The sequence below is a fragment of the Paramacrobiotus metropolitanus genome, unplaced genomic scaffold (genome assembly GCF_019649055.1).
Source record: "Paramacrobiotus metropolitanus isolate TYO unplaced genomic scaffold, Prichtersi_v1.0 Parri_scaffold0000068, whole genome shotgun sequence".
Taxonomy (NCBI): Eukaryota; Metazoa; Tardigrada; class Eutardigrada; order Parachela; family Macrobiotidae; genus Paramacrobiotus; species Paramacrobiotus metropolitanus.
Genome location: NW_026570288.1, coordinates 59,539 through 79,203, shown reverse-complemented (window position 1 = coordinate 79,203; position 19,665 = coordinate 59,539). Strand labels below are relative to the sequence as shown.

The 19,665-nt window shown below is 42.3% G+C and overlaps 5 protein-coding genes across 8 annotated transcripts; all 5 read left to right on the top strand.

Moving 5' to 3' along the window:
* The first annotated feature begins 1,080 nt into the window (after positions 1-1,080).
* Positions 1,081-4,739, top strand: LOC129594511 (neprilysin-11-like). Of its 2 annotated transcripts, XM_055491210.1 has the most exons (11): positions 1,081-1,251; positions 1,320-1,397; positions 1,503-1,664; positions 1,831-1,911; positions 1,968-2,368; positions 2,439-2,927; positions 3,163-3,342; positions 3,559-3,727; positions 3,787-4,097; positions 4,169-4,270; positions 4,326-4,739. In XM_055491210.1, exons 1-11 carry the CDS (start codon positions 1,179-1,181, stop codon positions 4,500-4,502), a joined length of 2,223 nt encoding a protein of 740 aa, XP_055347185.1. In that variant the 5' UTR covers positions 1,081-1,178; the 3' UTR covers positions 4,503-4,739. The 2 variants fall into 2 exon arrangements, with proteins under 2 accessions (XP_055347185.1, XP_055347186.1); XM_055491211.1 differs by lacking the exon at positions 2,439-2,927.
* A 1,217-nt stretch (positions 4,740-5,956) lies between these two features.
* On the top strand, positions 5,957-8,868 carry LOC129594514 (endothelin-converting enzyme 1-like). Its single transcript, XM_055491216.1, has 8 exons — positions 5,957-6,211; positions 6,299-6,376; positions 6,459-6,620; positions 6,708-6,788; positions 6,858-7,255; positions 7,320-7,793; positions 7,857-8,040; positions 8,756-8,868. Exons 1-8 carry the CDS (start codon positions 5,974-5,976, stop codon positions 8,764-8,766), a joined length of 1,626 nt encoding a protein of 541 aa, XP_055347191.1. The 5' UTR covers positions 5,957-5,973; the 3' UTR covers positions 8,767-8,868.
* A 66-nt stretch (positions 8,869-8,934) lies between these two features.
* LOC129594451 (endothelin-converting enzyme 1-like) lies at positions 8,935-10,128 on the top strand. Its single transcript, XM_055491152.1, has 4 exons — positions 8,935-8,938; positions 9,047-9,357; positions 9,435-9,536; positions 9,610-10,128. The coding sequence occupies exons 1-4, from the start codon at positions 8,935-8,937 to the stop codon at positions 9,784-9,786; spliced, it is 594 nt and encodes a 197-aa protein (XP_055347127.1). The 3' UTR covers positions 9,787-10,128.
* A 703-nt stretch (positions 10,129-10,831) lies between these two features.
* LOC129594513 (neprilysin-11-like) lies at positions 10,832-16,117 on the top strand. Of its 3 annotated transcripts, none has more exons than XM_055491215.1 (11): positions 10,832-11,245; positions 11,668-11,742; positions 11,896-12,056; positions 12,132-12,212; positions 12,281-12,696; positions 12,753-13,136; positions 14,486-14,665; positions 14,738-14,915; positions 15,039-15,349; positions 15,567-15,668; positions 15,782-16,117. In XM_055491215.1, the coding sequence occupies exons 3-11, from the start codon at positions 11,936-11,938 to the stop codon at positions 15,956-15,958; spliced, it is 1,950 nt and encodes a 649-aa protein (XP_055347190.1). In that variant the 5' UTR covers positions 10,832-11,245; positions 11,668-11,742; positions 11,896-11,935; the 3' UTR covers positions 15,959-16,117. The 3 variants fall into 3 exon arrangements, with proteins under 3 accessions (XP_055347190.1, XP_055347188.1, XP_055347189.1); XM_055491213.1 differs by having other exon boundaries at positions 12,753-13,253; XM_055491214.1 differs by having other exon boundaries at positions 12,753-13,253; positions 14,486-14,669; positions 14,742-14,915.
* Positions 16,118-17,104: 987 nt separating this feature from the next.
* LOC129594450 (tyramine receptor Ser-2-like) lies at positions 17,105-17,872 on the top strand. The gene has a single exon (XM_055491150.1). It carries the CDS (start codon positions 17,105-17,107, stop codon positions 17,870-17,872), a length of 768 nt encoding a protein of 255 aa, XP_055347125.1.
* The last annotated feature ends 1,793 nt before the right edge of the window (positions 17,873-19,665 follow it).

Below are 19,665 nucleotides of genomic sequence, written 5' to 3'. Positions count from 1 at the left end.
TCTGTGGGCGCTCTTCTGGCCGCACTCCTACCGGCACCATCACACCTACACTGTGGCATGGGTGATTTGTCTCGCTATGGTAGTGTATGTCCACGTTATCCAGTTACCAGGAATTATCTTGGACGCTGTGTATTATCGTCCGCCCGGCAGTGCTTGCCGGATGAACGCCACCGCTCAGCATGGGTGGACCATTTTTTCGGAGATTGTCGCCTTTGATATACCGAAGCTGTTCGTTCCGCTGTGCTATCCGCTACTATTTTGGAGGTCTCTCAAACGAATCCGCGATGTTCGCCAAAGATCACGTAGGAACATAAGCATCAAAGCAGCCAATCGACAACAATATGATTCCATGCCCCGTCCTTTTGTCATCTTAACTCTGTACACATGCACGGCGGCTGTTTGCTGGATACCCGGAATAGTGTGTTATACCTTACTGGACTTCAAGCCAAGCATACGGGCCCAGTTTCCATCCCTTTTCACAGCGGTGTCACTCATTTACCGACTACAGTCGGTCCTAGATCCGGTATTCTTTTGCCTAAGCCTGAAGACTTTACGCCTGCGTACGGCTGGCTGTTTTTATAGAAAAAGAGCGCTGAAAAGCGTTGTACGTCCATTGAAACCCAAAGCGGCAGTATCGCATTAAAATTTATGATCAGATGGACTTCTGGAGTTTTGCATTTTCTTGTTTTGTGTAGACGAATCCAGTGTATCGCCATATGTAAGTGGTCGCATTGCATTAAACAATAATGCCGATACATTTAAAGGTACGACTCATTACGAGAATTGAGGTACATTACAGTACCTGTAGCAGAGTGAGTATTACAGGTTAATATCGTTAACAGAATTGTCGCATTACATCTTCTGTTACAAAAGTGCAATCAATGTGAACGGTTTTCATGCCCGCGGTAAGGTATATTCCGGTATAAATATTATGTGTTGTATAAGTGTTCAACGGAACCGCACAAACAAGTAGAGAACAAGTGCACTATAGCGATACTTCCGCGCTTCCATACTTCGAGACATGCGCCGTTAATGAAAAGAACAAGCAGCAACTGCGTGCAATAATAGAATTACAGATACTGTAAGGCTGACTTTAGGCAGAGAGTGCCGCTGCTTCTGTAGAAGCGTAATCAGTATACGAGTACTATACTCGTATACTCGGAGTATATAACTATCATATGGATCCATCTTGGTATTTCCTATCGCTGATTTCATTACTGCGAGTGTTTGAGTGGTTGCTCATCGTCCAAAGTAAGTCTTAAGATTAATCGGTACCACCACCCAGGGTTACATAAATACATTGTTCGTTCGTGTTCCAGTAGATCCTGTCAGAGCACTGGAATCGTATGCGCCATCCAGCCAAAAAGCATGCGAAACACCACAATGCAGGAAAACTGGTCAGTCCAAGTTTTGTACCTATGGCTGTGATACAGACTGTACATTAGCTATAGGATGGCGATGTAGACATGTGCTACGTGTACGTATTTATATCCGCATTACAGCCTCGAAATTTTTGGATCGTATAAATACGTCCGTTGATCCGTGTGAGGATTTTTACTTCTACGCCTGTGGAAACTGGTTAAACGCGCATCCCATTCCCGACAACGAAACCACCGTTGACGAATTCTACTACTTGCAAAAAGCCATTAAAGAAACCGGGCAGCGTAGGCAAATACTTTTCATGAATGAACTGACCAAAGCTCGTTTGTATAATTACAGTAGCTTTTAAAATCTGTAAATAATATTAATAAAAAATTTGTAAAAGCATTTTATTGTTTTTTTATTTACTGAATATTTTTTAGCTATCTTTAACGATTTTGGTTTGTTTAGAGCTGCTAAACAACGAAACCAATCAAATGTTTCCATCAGAAGCCAAACTGAAGGATTTATACCGGCAGTGCAAAGACGAAGGTATGGAATATTTTAGGCTTGACAATTGTAAGTACTGATGTATGCGTTGTTCTGAGATCAAACTGCACGCGTTGGCATCAAGCCACTACTGGACTTTCTCGATACGCACATTGGTGGATGGCCAATTATCACTCCCAACTGGAATGCTTCCCGATTCGATATTTTCAGCGCTCTGGTCTGGTTTTATTTTACGGGCAGTGAGCCGTTCTTCCACATGCAAGTAACAAAGGATCTGGTCGACCCGCTGGTCAATGTAATCGTTGTCGAACCAGGCGATACTTATGCAGGAGTCGATATTTTGACCAATAACATCACAGGGAAACTCTATACAGAAAGCTACCAGCAGCTTTTATCGAACGTTACCGCACTGCTGTTGCGAGACACGAATCTAAGCCAATCCGAAATTGATGTCGCCAGTATAAAAGAAATTGTGGATTTTCAACATTATCTCGGAATGGTAATAGTGGTCATTACGAAAGTTGACATCTGCATGAATAGAAATTTCTTGTTCCTGTATTTATCAATAGGAAAAACTAACAACGGTAGAATCAATGAACGATTCCCTGTTTTTGAACAAAGTGCCGCTATCCGACTTTGGCGAGAAATTCTGTCTTAATTCCTCTATTCTGCGAAATATCCCAATGTATATTGCTGCGTATTTCACCGAAACAAACGTTACGAATACAATCTCCGCAAACAACACCCTGGTTGTTCCAAATGAGAAATTCTGGCCGAAACTTAACATTCGATTGGCTGAGTGGGAATCTGGCGGCGATGCCGGTTTGAAGCAAATTGCCAACTATATCGGATGGAGCGTAATATCCCGTGCGTTAGACTACTTACCGGTAGATTACCGGTTTGCCTTGGCGGAGTACAACCAGAAGATATCTGGCAAAACAGCGCCAGATAACCCGCCCGCTGGAGAACGCTGCTTAACGGTTGTCACCGGAGCCATGCCGCTAGCGATCGGTGCAGTGTATGTGCGGGACACTCTTCCTAAGCAACTCAAAGAAAAAGTACTTATTCTGTTATTCATGAAATTAATTTTCGTTGTTATTATTGTTTTACATACTGTACGAATACATCGTACGGTACATGCAGTATGTACAATGAGTCGTTCTAATTTACAAGTGTATGCATGTAGGGTAACTGTGGTATACGTATTGTTTATGTGTGTCAGTCATCGCATAAAATGGGGCATACATATACTGTAAGTGATATAACACGAAAAGAATGCCATATACCTTGCAGGCAACAAACATGGTCAGTGACATCCAATATGGATTTCGAGAGTTGTTGAGTTCGGCCAGTTGGATGGACAACGCAACTCGAGAAGCTGCTATTAAGAAACTTGGGGCGATGATTGATGTAGCGGCGTACCCAGATATCTTAATCAGCAACATCTTCCTGATTGATGCGGAATATGCTGACGTAAGTCCTTGAACACTGTGCGAGTCTGCGAGATATGTATATAGTAAACCTACATGCTATAAATTACCAAAGAGTAGATCACCATCAATATCATCGTTCGTCTTAAGTAGTATCAACTAAAGTGTATCGTTAATAATGCGCGCAGTACACGTATTAACTTCATGCACATTAGCAATAATAATAATATACAAAGCCGCATTCTCGCACTTCGAAAAGGTCGTCATTCATGAAAACTATGTACAAACCATGTGGCAAGTTTCTCGAAACGCTAAATATCGCGAGCTGCAACGATATCCAAGGAACAATCCACGATATGACCCAGTACGAGACACTTTGGACGTCACTTGGGTCAATTCGTACTATGAACAAGCCAACAACGTCCTAAGTGAGCGACAGATGCCATACGTTTATGTGAAGCACAGTTAATCAAAAGCAAAATCGTAGATGTAAACGCCGCCATCCTGCAGCCACCATTTTATGACACCGAGAGTCCCCAGTATTACAACTACGGCGGTATTGGAACGGTAATTGGGCATGAAACCACCCATGGATTCGATAGCCTCGGGTCTAATTATAACGACCAGGGAGCGAGAAAATCTTGGTGGTCGAACGCGACACGGGCAGCGTTTGACGAGCGAACGCACGGTATGGTGGCGCAGTACGACAACTACAACATTGCTGTCGGAAAGGTCAATGGCCAGCTGACGCTGACAGAAAATATCGCTGATAATGGTGGAATCAGAGCGGCTTACAAAGTATTGTTATTGTACCATTATAATCTTAACAAAATTTGATAAGGTTTACTTCGTGCTTCTCTGTTCTAAAGGGATATCTTCGGCACTTGGACTTGTCATCGCGGCAAGAGACGTCGATTGCTGGACTGGAAAAGTATTCTTTTGAACAGCTGTTCTTCTTGTCGGCTGCCCAGGTACTCATGCAACGAAAATGCCCCGGCTGTAGTCGAGAGTTTCTGGCAACTACAGGTCTGGTGTCAAAATATACGACCGGAGACTGCTCGGACCAAATTACTAACGGACGTTCATTCACCGGCGCAGTGGAGGGTCAACGGCATGATGTCGAATATGGAGGAGTTCGCTAAAGCTTTCAGTTGTTCTTCCGGTGCAAGAATGAACCCAGAGAGCAAACGAATCGTCTGGTAGTCTCTAAAGCCCTGACATAGATTACTTTATATTGTCTAATGTCTGGTTGGTTTGCATTGCATCTTTGCTTCTTTTCAGCAAATTGCTGTTTACGCTGCGCCACTCGCAGGGTGGTTTTAATCCTTAACTTACCGCCAATCGATACTGCTTGTACGATTGCGGTTAGAAATCTAGCTCGTATATTTATTGGGTCGTAGTAGCAGAGGATGTTAGAATGATAAAGACAGCGCGCAACAACAGTAACACTAGCAAAATTAGCAAATCTACCAAACACTAAAGACAGCTGGACAAAACAAGTCAACATAAAGCTCAGAATCTCCACAAGTGACACCAACTAGTATATTGTACTTGATTAGCATTAAAGAGCACAACGTTTATCCAACTGCGCCGCGACAAATCATTGCAGTTGCCAAATCATTGCATTTCACATTTTGCCGTGAAAAAATTTGCCGGGAGACAGTTAGCGGTAGCCTGTGGGGCTATCGGTTTTACGCATATTTCACCAAAAGGCACTTCGTTTTTGTGTCGCTCGAATGTTTGCTGCCATAAATTTGCCCGTCCAGAATTTTCCGACTCCCAAGTGCCGCGCCAACAAATTTAATATCACTCAATGTAGCGGTTGCGATACAGGTTGTGGCACAGCAAATTTTTGCTGCTACGCAATAAGTGAAACGAAATGTCGCTTGTAAACCCTATGGCAGTAATGGTTACTTTAAGTAACCACTGAAACCTTTGCCGAGCACACAAGCAGAGCTTTGCCCAGCTCCGATAATCACAGATAGACAAAACGTTAACCACCCATGCGTCACCTGCTGCATAAGAGGATCTAATTTCAAACGCAGTTTTTTCAGTATTCTTAGGATCAAGGAACTTTTTCATGCTTTAGACGGAATTTGGAAAAACTGCAATTCCCTTTTCCAGTGATCACCAACACGCAGGTGGTGCTCGCTAATACTGCTTCATAGCCCAGTTACAACGCCTGGATTTTGACCAAACTCGATCATCTTCTTATGGAAAACCTACACCTATTCGACTGGTTTGGTACTTAATTCGTACATTAAGTCGATTAGCGATCCGTTCTAGTTTAAGATTTGTAATAACAAATATGAAGGAATAATAAGGACGAAGGACATAAGGATAAGGATATGAAGGATTAGGAATAATTGTGAAATAGTTCAACTAAAAATTTTAATGAATTTTGTGTTGTATTTAGATTAAGGCGGAAACTTGGTACGCACAGATATACGGTTGCACCCAGATGCTCGTACAGTGAGAAAATTTGTCAATGCATATTATGGGCAGATATCTTTTACAACCTAAATATCTTCCTACGGTATCCAGATGTTATCTCCAAGCAAACGCTTTGATAAGTATCTGTAGAGTGAAATCGTTAAAGTTTTCGCGTGTTGCTGTAGGTACTAAATGGTAAATACAGCAGCACTTGCCCAGAATAACAACAAATTTATCACAAATGCATCCGATTGCGGCAATACAGTTTTTTGAAACTCTGAGGTTCGTTGGAATCTTAACAGTAGCGAAGGCTGCCATTCATCACGAACCTGCAACGTTTACTCCCATAATAAACAAAGATAACCCTCATCAGACGCACGCTGCGTCTGTACATGTCTTAAAAGACAACCGTACTCTCAACGGGAAAGCCCCGTTTTTTACCGACACAAAAATCAGGACGTCGAACAGAGGCAGCAATAGTACGCTAATCGCTTAGAAGTTAGAACATCAAGGATACGTATTTCACTAATGTAAAAAAATTACGTTTATCGGGTTCTTTGTTGTAGATGCAACCGTTTCTCCGCAAACTTCATCATACACCAAGAACGAGAGGGTATGCGATACAGCGACATGCAGAGAAATCGGTAATATTCCAATCAATGCTCGTGGAATGCAAGACATTTGTTTCGCGTTACACCTAATGCACCTTTCCACAATTCTCACTAGGCGCCAAGATTCTAATGAGTATTAACGTCAGTGCCGATCCTTGTGAGGACTTCTACACATATGCCTGTGGACAATGGATTGACTCGCAGGAAATTTTTGATACAGAAAAAGCCGTCAGCCAATTTTATCTTATGGAGAAACTTGCTAAACAAGTTAACAAGGGTACGAGTAATCTTCCATGCGACAATTTGAGGTCACCTATGCATATACTGTACATGTTTGTATACTTATTCATGGGTCTAATTTCAGAGCTGCTAAAGAACTCCTCAAGAAGCGCGTCCTCTTCGGAAGTCAAACTGAAACAGCTCTACAAACAGTGCTCAAATGAAGGTACAGTAAATACTCTTCTTACGACGCATAGTATCAGTTCATTGCTGAACATAATGTGATCATCGACAGATCAAACTAACGAACTACGAGCAAGACCAGTGCTAGATTTCTTGGATCTGCACATGGGTGGGTGGCCTCTAGTGACAGCAAACTGGAACTCCTCCAGATTCAGTGTCTTCCGCGCATTAGTCAACAGCCTGGCTGTGGGAACTGTCAGTTTCTTCAACATCTCCATCAAAGCTGACCTCGAAGACCCCCAGACCAGTATTATCTATCTTGAGGCCCGGAAGATGCACGATATTTACGATGTGGTTTACAGAGAACATTATTTAAATTTTTTTTATAATGTAACTGCATTGGTGATATGGGAGCTGAATTTCACTGAAGTCGACGGTTTATTGGGAATCGCATCAAACGTTCATTCGGGCATGGAAGACATTGTAATACTTGAAAAAGAGCTATACCAGGTGCAGTAGTACAGAAATCGGGTTTCATAAGAACGATCAACGCCTTGTATATTTGTTCCTGTAGCGGAAAACAGCCCATGTTTACTTTACAAAAACGACCTTGGCGACGTTTGGAGAAGCACATCAGTTCAAATCTTGGCTTTTGAAAAATATGACATCGTACATCAAGGCATATTGCGCAGAAGTCGGATTAACAGAACAGATCGACGATAACACCACCGTTATTGCAGCAAATCCAAAATTTTGGCAAGTATTGGATAACATTCTTGATGAACTCGACAAACAAGGTGAGCAAGGATTAAAACGCCTGGCGAATTACATCGGTTGGCGAGTGATAGAAGCATCAGTGGATCATTTATCTAAGAAGTACCGGCAAAAACTGGCTGGTTTCGTTCAAGCAGTTTCAGTCAAAGGCCAAAAGAATAGAAACAATTTAACGGCTGAAGAGCGCTGCGTGGATGTCGTGGCCAACGCGATGCCGTTAGCGATGGGAGCACTCTACGTACGGGAAGTTGTACCAAACGATTTAAAGACGCAGGTGCGTTTATCTATCATACGTGACCTCATTTAGACACTATGCATTACTACAGCCTTCGCTCAGGTCACGGCCATCGTGGACGGCGTTGAGGCTGAATTTAAATTACTATTAGCTTCCTCCAGCTGGATGGATGCTAGCACGCAGGAAGCAGCGCAGCGGAAACTCGCTAGAATGCAGAAGATTATCGCTTATCCACAATTCATGGCCTCCAACATTTCATTGATCGACGCCGAATACGAAAGCGCAAGTACCAGAATTTCCATTAGCGATTCCAAAACATTAATTCCAACTGAACCCGCAATACAAATTATCGACTTTTGTTGGGTTGCTATTAGTGTTGGGTAGTAAAAGTCCTTGCCAATATACTTATTTTTACTATCTGCTTTTGGAAGTTTACTTATTTTTACGTACTATTCAAAATTTTTCGGGACTTTTACTTACTTTTACTTACTATTTCAATTTTTCCAAGGACATTTACTTACTAAATTAAAGTAAATTTACTAAATAAATATAATTTAGCATTAGCAGTTTCGAATTGCCCTAGTTTCAGAGCGCAACAGACTACTGAAAATAGTGCAGATGAATTTCTTATGCATTAATCGAGCTATACAGTACAGGTGCATACTGAACAGTAAATATTGCTGCTTTTGAGGGCGGCAGGCTGGCAGCCGACTACTGCGCACTCTCACTTTACCAGCGAGTGGTGGCTCCTGCCACGCCAATTTTACGTAACGCTGATAAAACAAATCAGTAAATAATTTAGTAAATGATTTTTATTTATTCAACGCTGAACCTTAATATTTACTTACTTTTTACTATTCCGGCAGCACATTTACTTACTTTTACTTACTTTGTTTCCAAAACCTTACTATTTACTACACTTTTAATATTAGGCGGACTTTTACTAAGTAAATGGCCGTTATTTAATTTTATTTAGTAGCACAACACTAGTTGCTATTCAGATCGTTATTAAAGACAACTACGCCCACTCCATGATGCAAATCGAGAAAAGCAGGCGATTTCGCGAACTTCATCGTTTGGTACAGCAACCATTTTTCGCTGTGGCGCGCTTGGTTATGGCCAACTTTCTGAACAGGACATCACTCTCCCTACTGCATACTACTTCAAAAACACGAACTGCATGAGTAAGGGACTATCAGCACCGCGTATTATTACCGATTCTATCCAACTAAATTTATTAAATTATCTGAGAAATGTTAAGCATGATGTATTATGGAACCGTTTGTTTATAGAAATTGATTCGGGCATTCTAAAGCCACCATTCTTCCATCCCCATGCTCCACATTATTACAGTTACGGTGTAATAGGATTTATCATTGGACACGAGTTCACCCATAGCGTCAGCGGCCATGGTTTGCAGTTTGATGAACGCGGGTTTTTACGCTCATGGGCAACCGCCACGGCGACAGCGGCATTCAACGTTAAGAACGCAGGTATTGTAGAGCAGTATAACAACTATACCACGCCTGCGGGGAAAGTGAACGGGGAGGAGACTTTGAGTGAAAATATTGCGGACAACGGAGGCATCCGCGCTGCTTACGAAGTATGAAAACTGACGTATTCGTGAAGCTAATCGTAAAATGTCACTGACTGCTGAAACTTCGTTATGCCGGTTACCAGGCGTATCGTCGCCATTTGGAGAGACTGCCGTATGGTGAAGACGTCATTAAAGAGCTAGAGAACTATTCGCCGGATCAACTCTTCTTCCTCTCTACGGCGCAGGTAAATGCTCCTGTGTTCTTAAAGCAATTCCAGTAAATTCCGCGGGAATCGGTACAACCATTTGCCAACACAGGCGTTTTGTTACAAAACACGGCCGGGAGAGGAACATATTCCCTTATTTACCAACCGGCATTCCCCACCGAAATGGAGAATCAATGGAATGATGTCGAACATGCGGGAGTTTGCTGCTGCATTTAACTGTTCGACCTCTGCCCGAATGAATCCTCGAGATAAACAAAGTGTGTGGTGATAGGGATTCGCTTGCGATGGTGTATCACTCTTTGCGAAAAAAACACAATTCAAATAATTTTGCTAACGCAGTTTGTGTGATGGGTACAATCCCTGATCAAGATAGAGTAGAGGAAGTGTTTTTGCTATGGATTTTTGTTTTAATCAGTTTGTACTTAGTTTACATTATTGTGCATATATTATATGTACAGTATTGTAATACTTACGCATTACAGCTTCCTTGACTGAGTCACTCTTAAAATTTTACTACGAGTACTCCTTTAGCACAGTTTTTATTGAACTATCCACCATTTATCTTTAACTGATCATGCTGATCATGCGTTAACAGAATTCTGTAAATTAAACAGTAAAGTGGGGATGAATATCATATTGCCGATCCAGAATAATTTACCATAAATTTCGTACGGCTGAAGATGCAGGTTAAAATTCTGCTTGTACCCCGCCTTAAGCCGCCAAATCTGCGTATGTTCTTCAGTTTTATACTACGTCAATGCACAAAACACAACTGCCTGATCTGCCAATGAACGTAGTCATAATAATTTTTTTTATACATAGGTATGGCTTTATTGCGCATAATAGGCGCCACACTGAAAGATCATCGCGTATTACAGAAGTAACAATAACAAAAATACACAACATCATTCTCGCTCGGCTAATTTGAAGGCAAAATACACATCTTATAACAGCAATACTACAGCAGTACTAATAATTATAGTATTGCTGTAGTTATATACTCCGATGTACTCCGATGGAACATTTAAGTGGATTGGATTTATTTGCTGAATTTTTTATTTTGCTCACAATACGATATTACTAATTTGTTCACAGTTGCACTTTGTACGTTGACCAGCAGCAGCCCACAACTGAATGAGTTCGTTTCGGAGATTTCGAGAGTCCTACAGAATGGATGAGCGATTTACACAGTGATAATAAATTGTGCGATAGTATCATCATGGTTTTAAAGATGCATGTATTGTATTGTACAAAGTGTACTGTATGTAACGATACGTACTGTATGTATCGCTACCTGTGGCTGTACAGCGGGAACTTTTTTCGATGCTTAAAAGAACGCTTATGAGTTACAAGCAACAGAAAATCTCTACTTGTAATTTAAAGCATAACCGTAGTGACACGTAATAAAATAATTCCAGAGCTTTGTTTTTGTTTTAAAGTGGCAGATAGATTTGTGTAAAGCGTTATATCTGTACATAGATACGATTATGAGAAACAAAATTTAATGCATTTAATTGCGACAGTACAGTTTATCGAAGCCGTGAGCTTCCTTGGTTACCTGGCTGTGGTCAAGGCTGCTATTCATCACGAAGCTGTAACGTTTACTCCCATCACCGGCAATGACTTTCCTAATCAGCCAGTCCACGCAGCTATGTATCCAGAGGACCGTGTTCTCAGCGGAAATGCACCACTTTACTACAAGCTGAGCACGTCGAGCAACAGTTACGGTAATGCTCATCAAGAAACCCCATAATGATACTGGTCTACAAGCTTGTCCCCTAATTTCCATCGTAAAGGTACAGCTAGCGCGAAATTTGCGCTTGAAACGATGGCCACGTCGCTACGCTTATCTGCTTGCCTAAATCCGCTCCGTAGTTAGATTGTCCATTACCACACCGACTGTTTCTTAGCCACCTTACGCCAGGCAGTTACTGTTATTCTCATTGAATTATATGGCGTGTACCAAGCCACCAGCCAGCCAAATGCATGTTACGTGTTTAAATAGTGTGGCGTGGCGCGCCGTAGTACGGATTTACGCGCAACACGTAAATTTGTAATGTTCGCTGTTCTGATGCGATGGAAATTACGGGACAAGCTTGTACATTTACCCTTTTAACTGTTACTGTTGCGTTCGGCCATATGTGTTTAGATTCTGGCACTCCGCAAAATTCGCCGCACACCGCAAACGATACGGTTTGCGATACAGCGACTTGCAGAAAAGTTGGTAAGCAAGCCCGTAAACCGCATATAGTGTAACGTTTCGATAACCCGGTCAGCGGCTGTCGGATTAATACGATGTGTCTGAAACTAAAGCTTCAAGTATGTCGAGACTTTGTGCCGTTTTAGTGCAACATTTAACCTAAAACGTTTCTGTTAGCCGACAAGATCCTAAGCCGCATTAACAGCAGTGCCGATCCATGCGAAAACTTTTACGAATATGCATGTGGAGAATGGGTGAAAAATACGAAATCCCGGATAACGAGACTGTTATAAGTGAATTCCATTCTGTGACAAAACTTGTCAAACGCGTTGGCCAAGGTAATTGTTCCCTGCTGAACAAATCGAGATAACTTACATTCACTATCATACTTAAAGTCGCCGTTCTTATTCTAGAGCTGCTCAGTAACTTATCAAAAGACGCATCATCGTCGGAAGTCAAGCTAAAGCAGTTATATAAGCAATGTACAAACGAAGGTAAAATAAAGCGATCTTGTGCTATTGTGAAATATGAATATGCTATACCACAATGCAATCATCCGCAGACGAGTTCGACAGATTACGAGCGAAGCCGTTGCTGGATTTTTTTGACCAGCATATTGGCGGTTGGCCTATCGTTACACCCAACTGGAATTCCTCAAAGTTCGACGTCTTTAGCGCTTCAGTCAACAGTCTGATCGTGGGAACCGACACGTTCTTCGACATTTCTATCAAACACGACCCGGAAAATCCCTTGACCAATTACATCCACATTGAGGCGCCGTCAATGTTGGGTGTCGGCGATCTGATGGGTGATCTGCTGATGCGCGATATTGAAGACAAACTGTACACTAAAAGTTACTTTGAACTCATGTTCAACGTTACCGAGCTGCTGCTCCGGGAGAAGAAACTGCCGGTCGATCTGAATGCCGTCTCACCAGATCTTTTGGATATTGCGGCAATTCAACGACCTTTGACAAGGGTAACCCCGAGTATCTTTGCCGGTATGTTTTATGTACTAGAAATCTGTTATTACAGTGGGAAAGCAAAGAGTATGGACCGTATCTTCCCGGTGACAGCGATAATTCCACAAAGATGACCTTAACAAGGCTTCAAGAAAGACACCAGTTTAACTCATCCCTTTTAAGAAACCTCACAGCTTACGTCCAGGCTTATTTTGCTGAAGCTGGAATAACGGAGAAAATCCACGGCAACACAACTGTCATTGCAGACTATCCGAAATTCTGGCGAACTCTGGATAAAAAGCTTGTAGAGCTGGAGCAGCAAGGGGAAAACGGATTAAGGCGTATGGCGAATTACTTTGGTTGGCGAGCGATTGTGACTGCGTTGAGGCACTTGTCCAAAGATTACCGGCACAAACTGGCGGAGTTTAATCAGAAAGCTTCTGCCAGAGGCCAAAAGGTCAGAGACGACCCAACCGCTGAAGAACGCTGTTTGGGGATTGTAACCGGCGCAATGCCCTTAGCGATGGGAGCACTGTATGTGCGGAATATTATACCAAAAGATATGAAGCCAAAGGTACGTATCAGACCTGGGCAGTTATGAGATTTCGGCTCATAGTTAGAGTTAAGAGTTAATCGCAGCTCTCGAGTTACGCTACGAGTTAAGTCAGCCGCAATAACTAGAGTTAACTGGAGTTAACTTCTAATTAAAAAAAAATCATAATTTTATTAATCAATTTCAAGTAGTCTTTTATGCATGCCGATATCACTTTCACCAGATTTGAGACAGACCATTATTAATTTTTTTCTTAAAACTGATTTGGAAAGTTCATGCATTTTCTTATGTTTGTTTTTCATGTTTCTCCTGAGGGAGAGAGCAAGAGACGCATTTTTCTTGAGGGAAGAAGATAAAATATAAATGAAACATAAGAAAGAATAAGAAAGAAACAAAAGAATGAAACACAAGAAAACATTCTTGTGTTTTTTGTTCTTATTATTTTCTCTCTCCCTCAAGAAAAAATCAAACATAAGAAAAGTCCTTATCTGACAAAATTTCTCCCTCTTTTTAACCACACAAAAACTCCTCCCTCTCAAAATTCCTCCCACTTTTTGACCCTGGCTTTTTAGGGCCGAGCGCCGGCAACGATGAACTTTTTTACTATCATTTCGCTTCACATGGCTACCGAAGTTAGTGTAGCTGTTTGACAGTGTTGACCGCGTTATTACGCTTCCCTAATGTGCAGGTAGCGAAGACGCACAGACGATCAATTCCCGTGTTATTTTGGGGCGGAACATGATTTGTCCTCGCGTTGGCAAAATTTTGCTGCGCAAAAAATTACGTTCTCTGCACGCTGTTAATTGAGCTCAAATTGTACGACCACACTCCCTGTCAGCATGGACTCCCCGATGCATATTCATCTAGACAAAGCCTTGGGCGGTCGTAGTGTACGTCGGCTCGAGAAATTTTGTACACACATACTTTTGTAATTATGGCAGTTTATGCGATCCACGGTTAAAATGCCTTTTTTCTGATATTTTCTATATTTTAGTTTCATTTTTGCTTTCAACCGAAACCCGCAGAGTTACGTTAAACTCGAGTTGCGCTATATTATCTTTGAGTTGCGCTAGAGTTAAGTTTTCGTCCTGGCGAGTTAAGCTTCAAAGTTAAGTTATAACTCGTTAACTCGAAAAAAACTCGCGTTAAGTTAAATAGTTAAAATTAACTGCCCAGGTCTGGTACGTATCAACATTATCTGTCTTACCGTGAAGTGCTACACTGTAATATTAACTGCTTTTTCTTTTTTTCAGGCCACGGTTATGGTGGACGATATTGAGGCATCCTTTAGATTATTGTTGACGTCGGCCAGTTGGATGGATACCAGCACACACGAAGCAGCGTTAAGGAAGCTTGATAATGCACAGAGAATGATCGCTTATCCCGAATTCATGGCTTCCAACACTACTTTAATCGACGCCGAATACGAAAATGCAAGTAGCTTGTGCCTTTCCAATGGCATGTCTACAGTCCACCTGATGTCATATATTTCTGCACTTTGTTAGATAGTTATTCAAGAGAGCTACGCTCTTTCCATGATGCAAATCGAGAAGAACAAGCGATCTCATGACCTGCACCGTCTTGTACGACCGTCCATTGTGGGCTGCGGGGCGTTCGGCAGATTTCATGAACTGGACATCAGTTCCCCGAGTGCCTATTATTCTATTGACAGGAACTGCATTAGTAAGCGGAACACCATTATGAAGAATTTGAAGGGGGTTAAAGGTCACAAAGAATAATTGTATATAAGTGGGTAGTACGTAGTAATATACGTCATTCATGCCTTATCAAATCGTTCAATTACAGTCATCAACGCAGCCGTTCTCCAGCCACCATTTTTCGACCCCGATAGTCCACCGTACTATAATTATGGCGCCATAGGACTGATCATTGGACACGAATTTACCCATGGCTTCGACAGTACTGGTGTGCTGTACGACTATCGCGGTTTTCCACGATCATGGGCCACCGACCAGGCAAGAGCTGCGTTCAAAGTCAAAAGCGATGGTATCATGGCGCAGTATAACAACTACACCACAAGGGCAGGCAAAATTAATGGGCGCCTCACCCTGGAGGAAAATATTTCGGATAACGGGGGCATGCGCGCTGCTTATAAAGTAAGCCACATAAATCATGTGCAAAAAAATATGACGAAATGCAGTAAATTTATCTTTAGAAGCACAGTATCAGCCAATGAATTTACACCATATGTATTCGTAATATGTATTCATTAAGTGTTACAAAATATTCGGTGTTTCGTAATATTCGGTGCAACGCACGCTTGTCGCAGTGGTGCTGCCAGCGCTCAGTTGTATATGACAGTTATTGTTAAAGGGATATCTTCGCCATCTGGAGCGGCTAAAACATGGTGAAGTAGTAGTCAAAGGACTGGAAAAGTATTCACCAGATCAGTTGTTCTTCCTGTCAGCAGCACAAGTAGGTGCTCAGGTTTCTGCATAATTGTTTTAGCATTTTGATTTTGTACGTGGTTTACGTCACAGTCTTTACATCTAGCACGATGTTTGAGCGGCTTTTCTTGGTCAACGTAGGTTTTCTGTTTCAAAATGCGCCCGGAGGATGAAAGGGTATCCCTGCTGACCAACGTTCACTCCCCACCGGAGTGGAGAATCAATGGTGTGATGTCTAACATGGAGGAGTTTGCAACCGCTTTTAATTGTTCTGCCACTGCTCGACTAAATCCCCGCGAGAAACAAATCGTCTGGTGACCGTTAGTAACAGTACCTTGCGTGGTACTCAGGACACTATTGGTTACTGAATTTATTTAGCAAGGTTCATCCATGCTTAACGACAAATACTGCTGTAGCGCGTTACGTGTCACGTCTGGCAACTTATTCGGAAAAAATCTGCGCTTGAACAAGAATTATGCCGGTGTGTTTTAAACTGCTTACGCAATCCGCAGAGAATCGAGCGGTAGTATTACAGTCTTCGTTCTTTTCATCCAGATGCATCATATTCCAAATATCGCCTCTAAACTGCTGCTTATTTAAACGTCACTGCATGTATATAACTGTACAGGCCGAAACCTGCAGAATAATCAGCAGCTGTAAAGGCCGAATTTCAGCTGATCATTTCCATAGCAGTCGAACCAGTTAATCTGGTTGAAAAACCAAAGTTGCGCGGATTAGAAAAGGCCGCACATCTGCAAAGATGTTTTGCTTACTGTGTAATCAAAAGGATTACTATCATACCTAAAAGGTCAGTTTAATATGCATCGCATCGGGTGAGGGGTAGGTCCGGCGTAATATCTTGTTGGGTATTCTACAGTTTATTGAGCAGTTCCAGAAAACCAGTCGCTGCAGCAAAGATTAACCTGGCACATAATCCGGTAGAAAAACCAAACTTATGGTGATTAAAATGCTGTAGCCTTGGAAAATATGCTGGAATTGTTTATTCGTTGGCATTTAATCAGATTAGCAGGGAAAGCTTAGTGCCGTACGCATTGCATAACCTTTTGAAACATTTCTTACAATCGCTTGTCGTGTGATTTCGTGCCCTGGGCATTCGCTGTCACCCATTTTGCCCTGTATTACATGTCCGGTTCTTAAACACATGTTTTCAGCACTCGGGCATCATTTTCTTACGCATCCACATCATCAAACATTTCAACGCATGTTTTCCGGTTGGCTATGGATTCAAATGGCACCGTGCATTCTTTAACCAGGGTTGACCTTAACACCTCCCTTCTTGGCCTTGCGAATCATACTTTCACTGCTGCAAATCAGAGTGCGCTAACAGTGAAATGGAGTTCGCACCTGATTGGTCAAACCATTGTGGTGCTGCTGTCATTCTCGTCCAACGTTGGTCTGTTAGTAGAAGTGTTTCTGCGCAAATCCTTGCTGACTCCGTTCACCATGTACGTGGTGGCACTCGCCGTGTGCAACGCCATCTATCAGTTTTCGCCCATGATGGATCTGCTGAGCAATGTTCACGGGAGATGGTGGATGGGCAAACCGTTGTGCGACCTGCATAATTACTTGACCAGTGTCGGTTCGGCTTCGCAGATCTGCATTCACGTCAGCATCTCCGTCAACCGGCTGTGGGCAGTGCATTCTCCCATCTCGTACCGGCAACATCACAACCGAAAAGTGGCGCTGTTGATCTGTTTCGCCGCGGTGCTCTTCGCTCATTTGATCGAATTGCCCGGATGTGTCCTCGACGCGCTGTACTATTCCATTGATTATCTGGAGCACGGTTGCCACGTGGACTACATGAAACAAATCCTGTGGAGCCATTTCGATTTCGCGCTGCATGCGCTGACATTGATGTTCATCATCGTGGCGTATGTGCATTTATGTATCAACCGATGGAAACGACACCGGAAGAACGCAGTCTATACGTCAGGAAACGAATCCGGTGCAAGTGACCGACAGAACACCCGGAAAGAAGCGAGTAAACCGTTTTTGGTGTTGTCTTTGACGGCCGTCAGCTGTTTCATCTTTTGGACACCGGGTATTGTTAGCTTCGGTACGATTAAATATTCGGGGAAATGGATACCGGAAAATGTGCTATCAGTGGCCATGACGATGTACTCCATACAGGCGATATTTGATCCGTGGTTATTCGCATTCAGTGTGCTGGCAACAAAGAAAAAATGGAGCCTGGCTGGTTTTGGTAAATAAGCGGACACCGGAAATTGACTTGCACGGGAAAATCAGGAAGTTCTCTTATATCAGCTTGATAAGCGAAAGGAGAAGCCAAATCACTGTTTAGGGCTGCATGAATTATAGGTGTTTATAGCCTAGCATATTATTGCTCAGTTAGTGTCGCGTATAAAAATTTAACGCATCTTAAAACATGTTGCGATGCCTTTTTATTTTGAAAGGATTTTTTTGCGGTACATATTCATTCGAAACGCCACTACATATAGAATTATCATAAATCTTCTACAGGTCTGTATCTGTCGGTGTATTTAACTTTAAGATCAATCGCATACGAAGTCATTTAGCGGAAATGCAACTGATTTGCGAATACGTGCTAAGCTGAGTCTCCTTGATTCCGATTATGTACGGTACGGCACTACGTGCATTGTGTATGCAAAAAATCACGGCAGAGTGAAACGTTAGAATATGTAAAATAGTTGGTTGGCAGTGTGGAAACGTATGTCGGTAAAATATTTCGAAAACTCCAGGGTTATTGTGGTATTTGCTGACTACTACATCAGAGGAAGCTCATGAAAATCTTCGGCGCGTTGCAAGCTCAGTAGAATATGGCGTGCACGAGGCGAAAGCAAAATTAAAAATTTTGCTCTCGTCCTCTCCATTAAAAAAACTTAATAAGTAACCGAAAAGTTAGTACCTAGAATAGTCATTTTACTCGAGGCGCCACCACATGAAATCCGTAGTTTTTATTTCATTGTTATTTTATGTGAGATATTATTATTAAAATCACTCAAGCACGTATGCAGCCATCAAACGCTCCACTATAGGTACTGTAGCGGAAAATTAGCAGTTATGGAAGCCTCTAGCATCCAGTTAAGACTTTAGTCACCAAGACTCTGTGGTCATCGAAACATTGTGGTGACATCCATTGTGTCAGAGTGCCGTGCATAGAGCACAGGATACGGCGGATAGCCACGCCTCCTTTTTGGCCACTCAGCACACGGATAAACCGCGTGCTTCATCATGCCAGTTCAGTCGAGTGCCAGCATCGGTACTGACAAGTGACAACGTCAGTACTTTCAGCATGGAGATGTTTTTATGCCCTTTCTCCTTTAGATTTTGCATTTGATGTGATTTTAGCATTTATTTTCATTGAAATAAAAGCGATTTGTTCGAGGAGATGCTGTTTCCGTTGTCATTTCTCTGTACAGCGTAGACGCTTCTCCGAGAATTGTAATGATTGTACGGTTGTACCAATGGATGTCACCACAAAGTCTTGATTACTTGATTTTTCGGAAAAAGAACATCCGTTTTTTCAGAAACCCATGTGGGATTTTTGTTTCGCTGTAACGAACTTCGCCAATTTTTCTTTCGGCGAAGTTCCATACAGCGCTTTAAAACTCTCGATCGACGCTGTGCAAACTACCTTATTAAACCTCACGCTCCGTTTTGGCCGTCCAAAGGTGATGTCAGTGACTATGTGTGTGTATGTGGTAGTAAGTGCATAATTATGTGTATAGATAAAACTGAAGCTTTTGTGGCATTACTTTTAACAACATGTTGTAGCCAGATGACCTACTAATTGTTCAAACCCTTTTTCTGCAATTTTTCACTTCGTTTTGGCCGTAAACAGTGCCGTAAACAGTGCGGCAACGGTGTTTGCGGGCGCGCAAAAGCAGGTGTTACAGCCACAGGGTATATACAGCGCGAAAATGAGCAGTTGTCTACAGGCCTTTTCCAGTATTTGTTTTCCTTATTTTCCTAAAACATGTATAATCCTATCTTTACTGTAGCCGCAGCCGGTGGCACCTGGT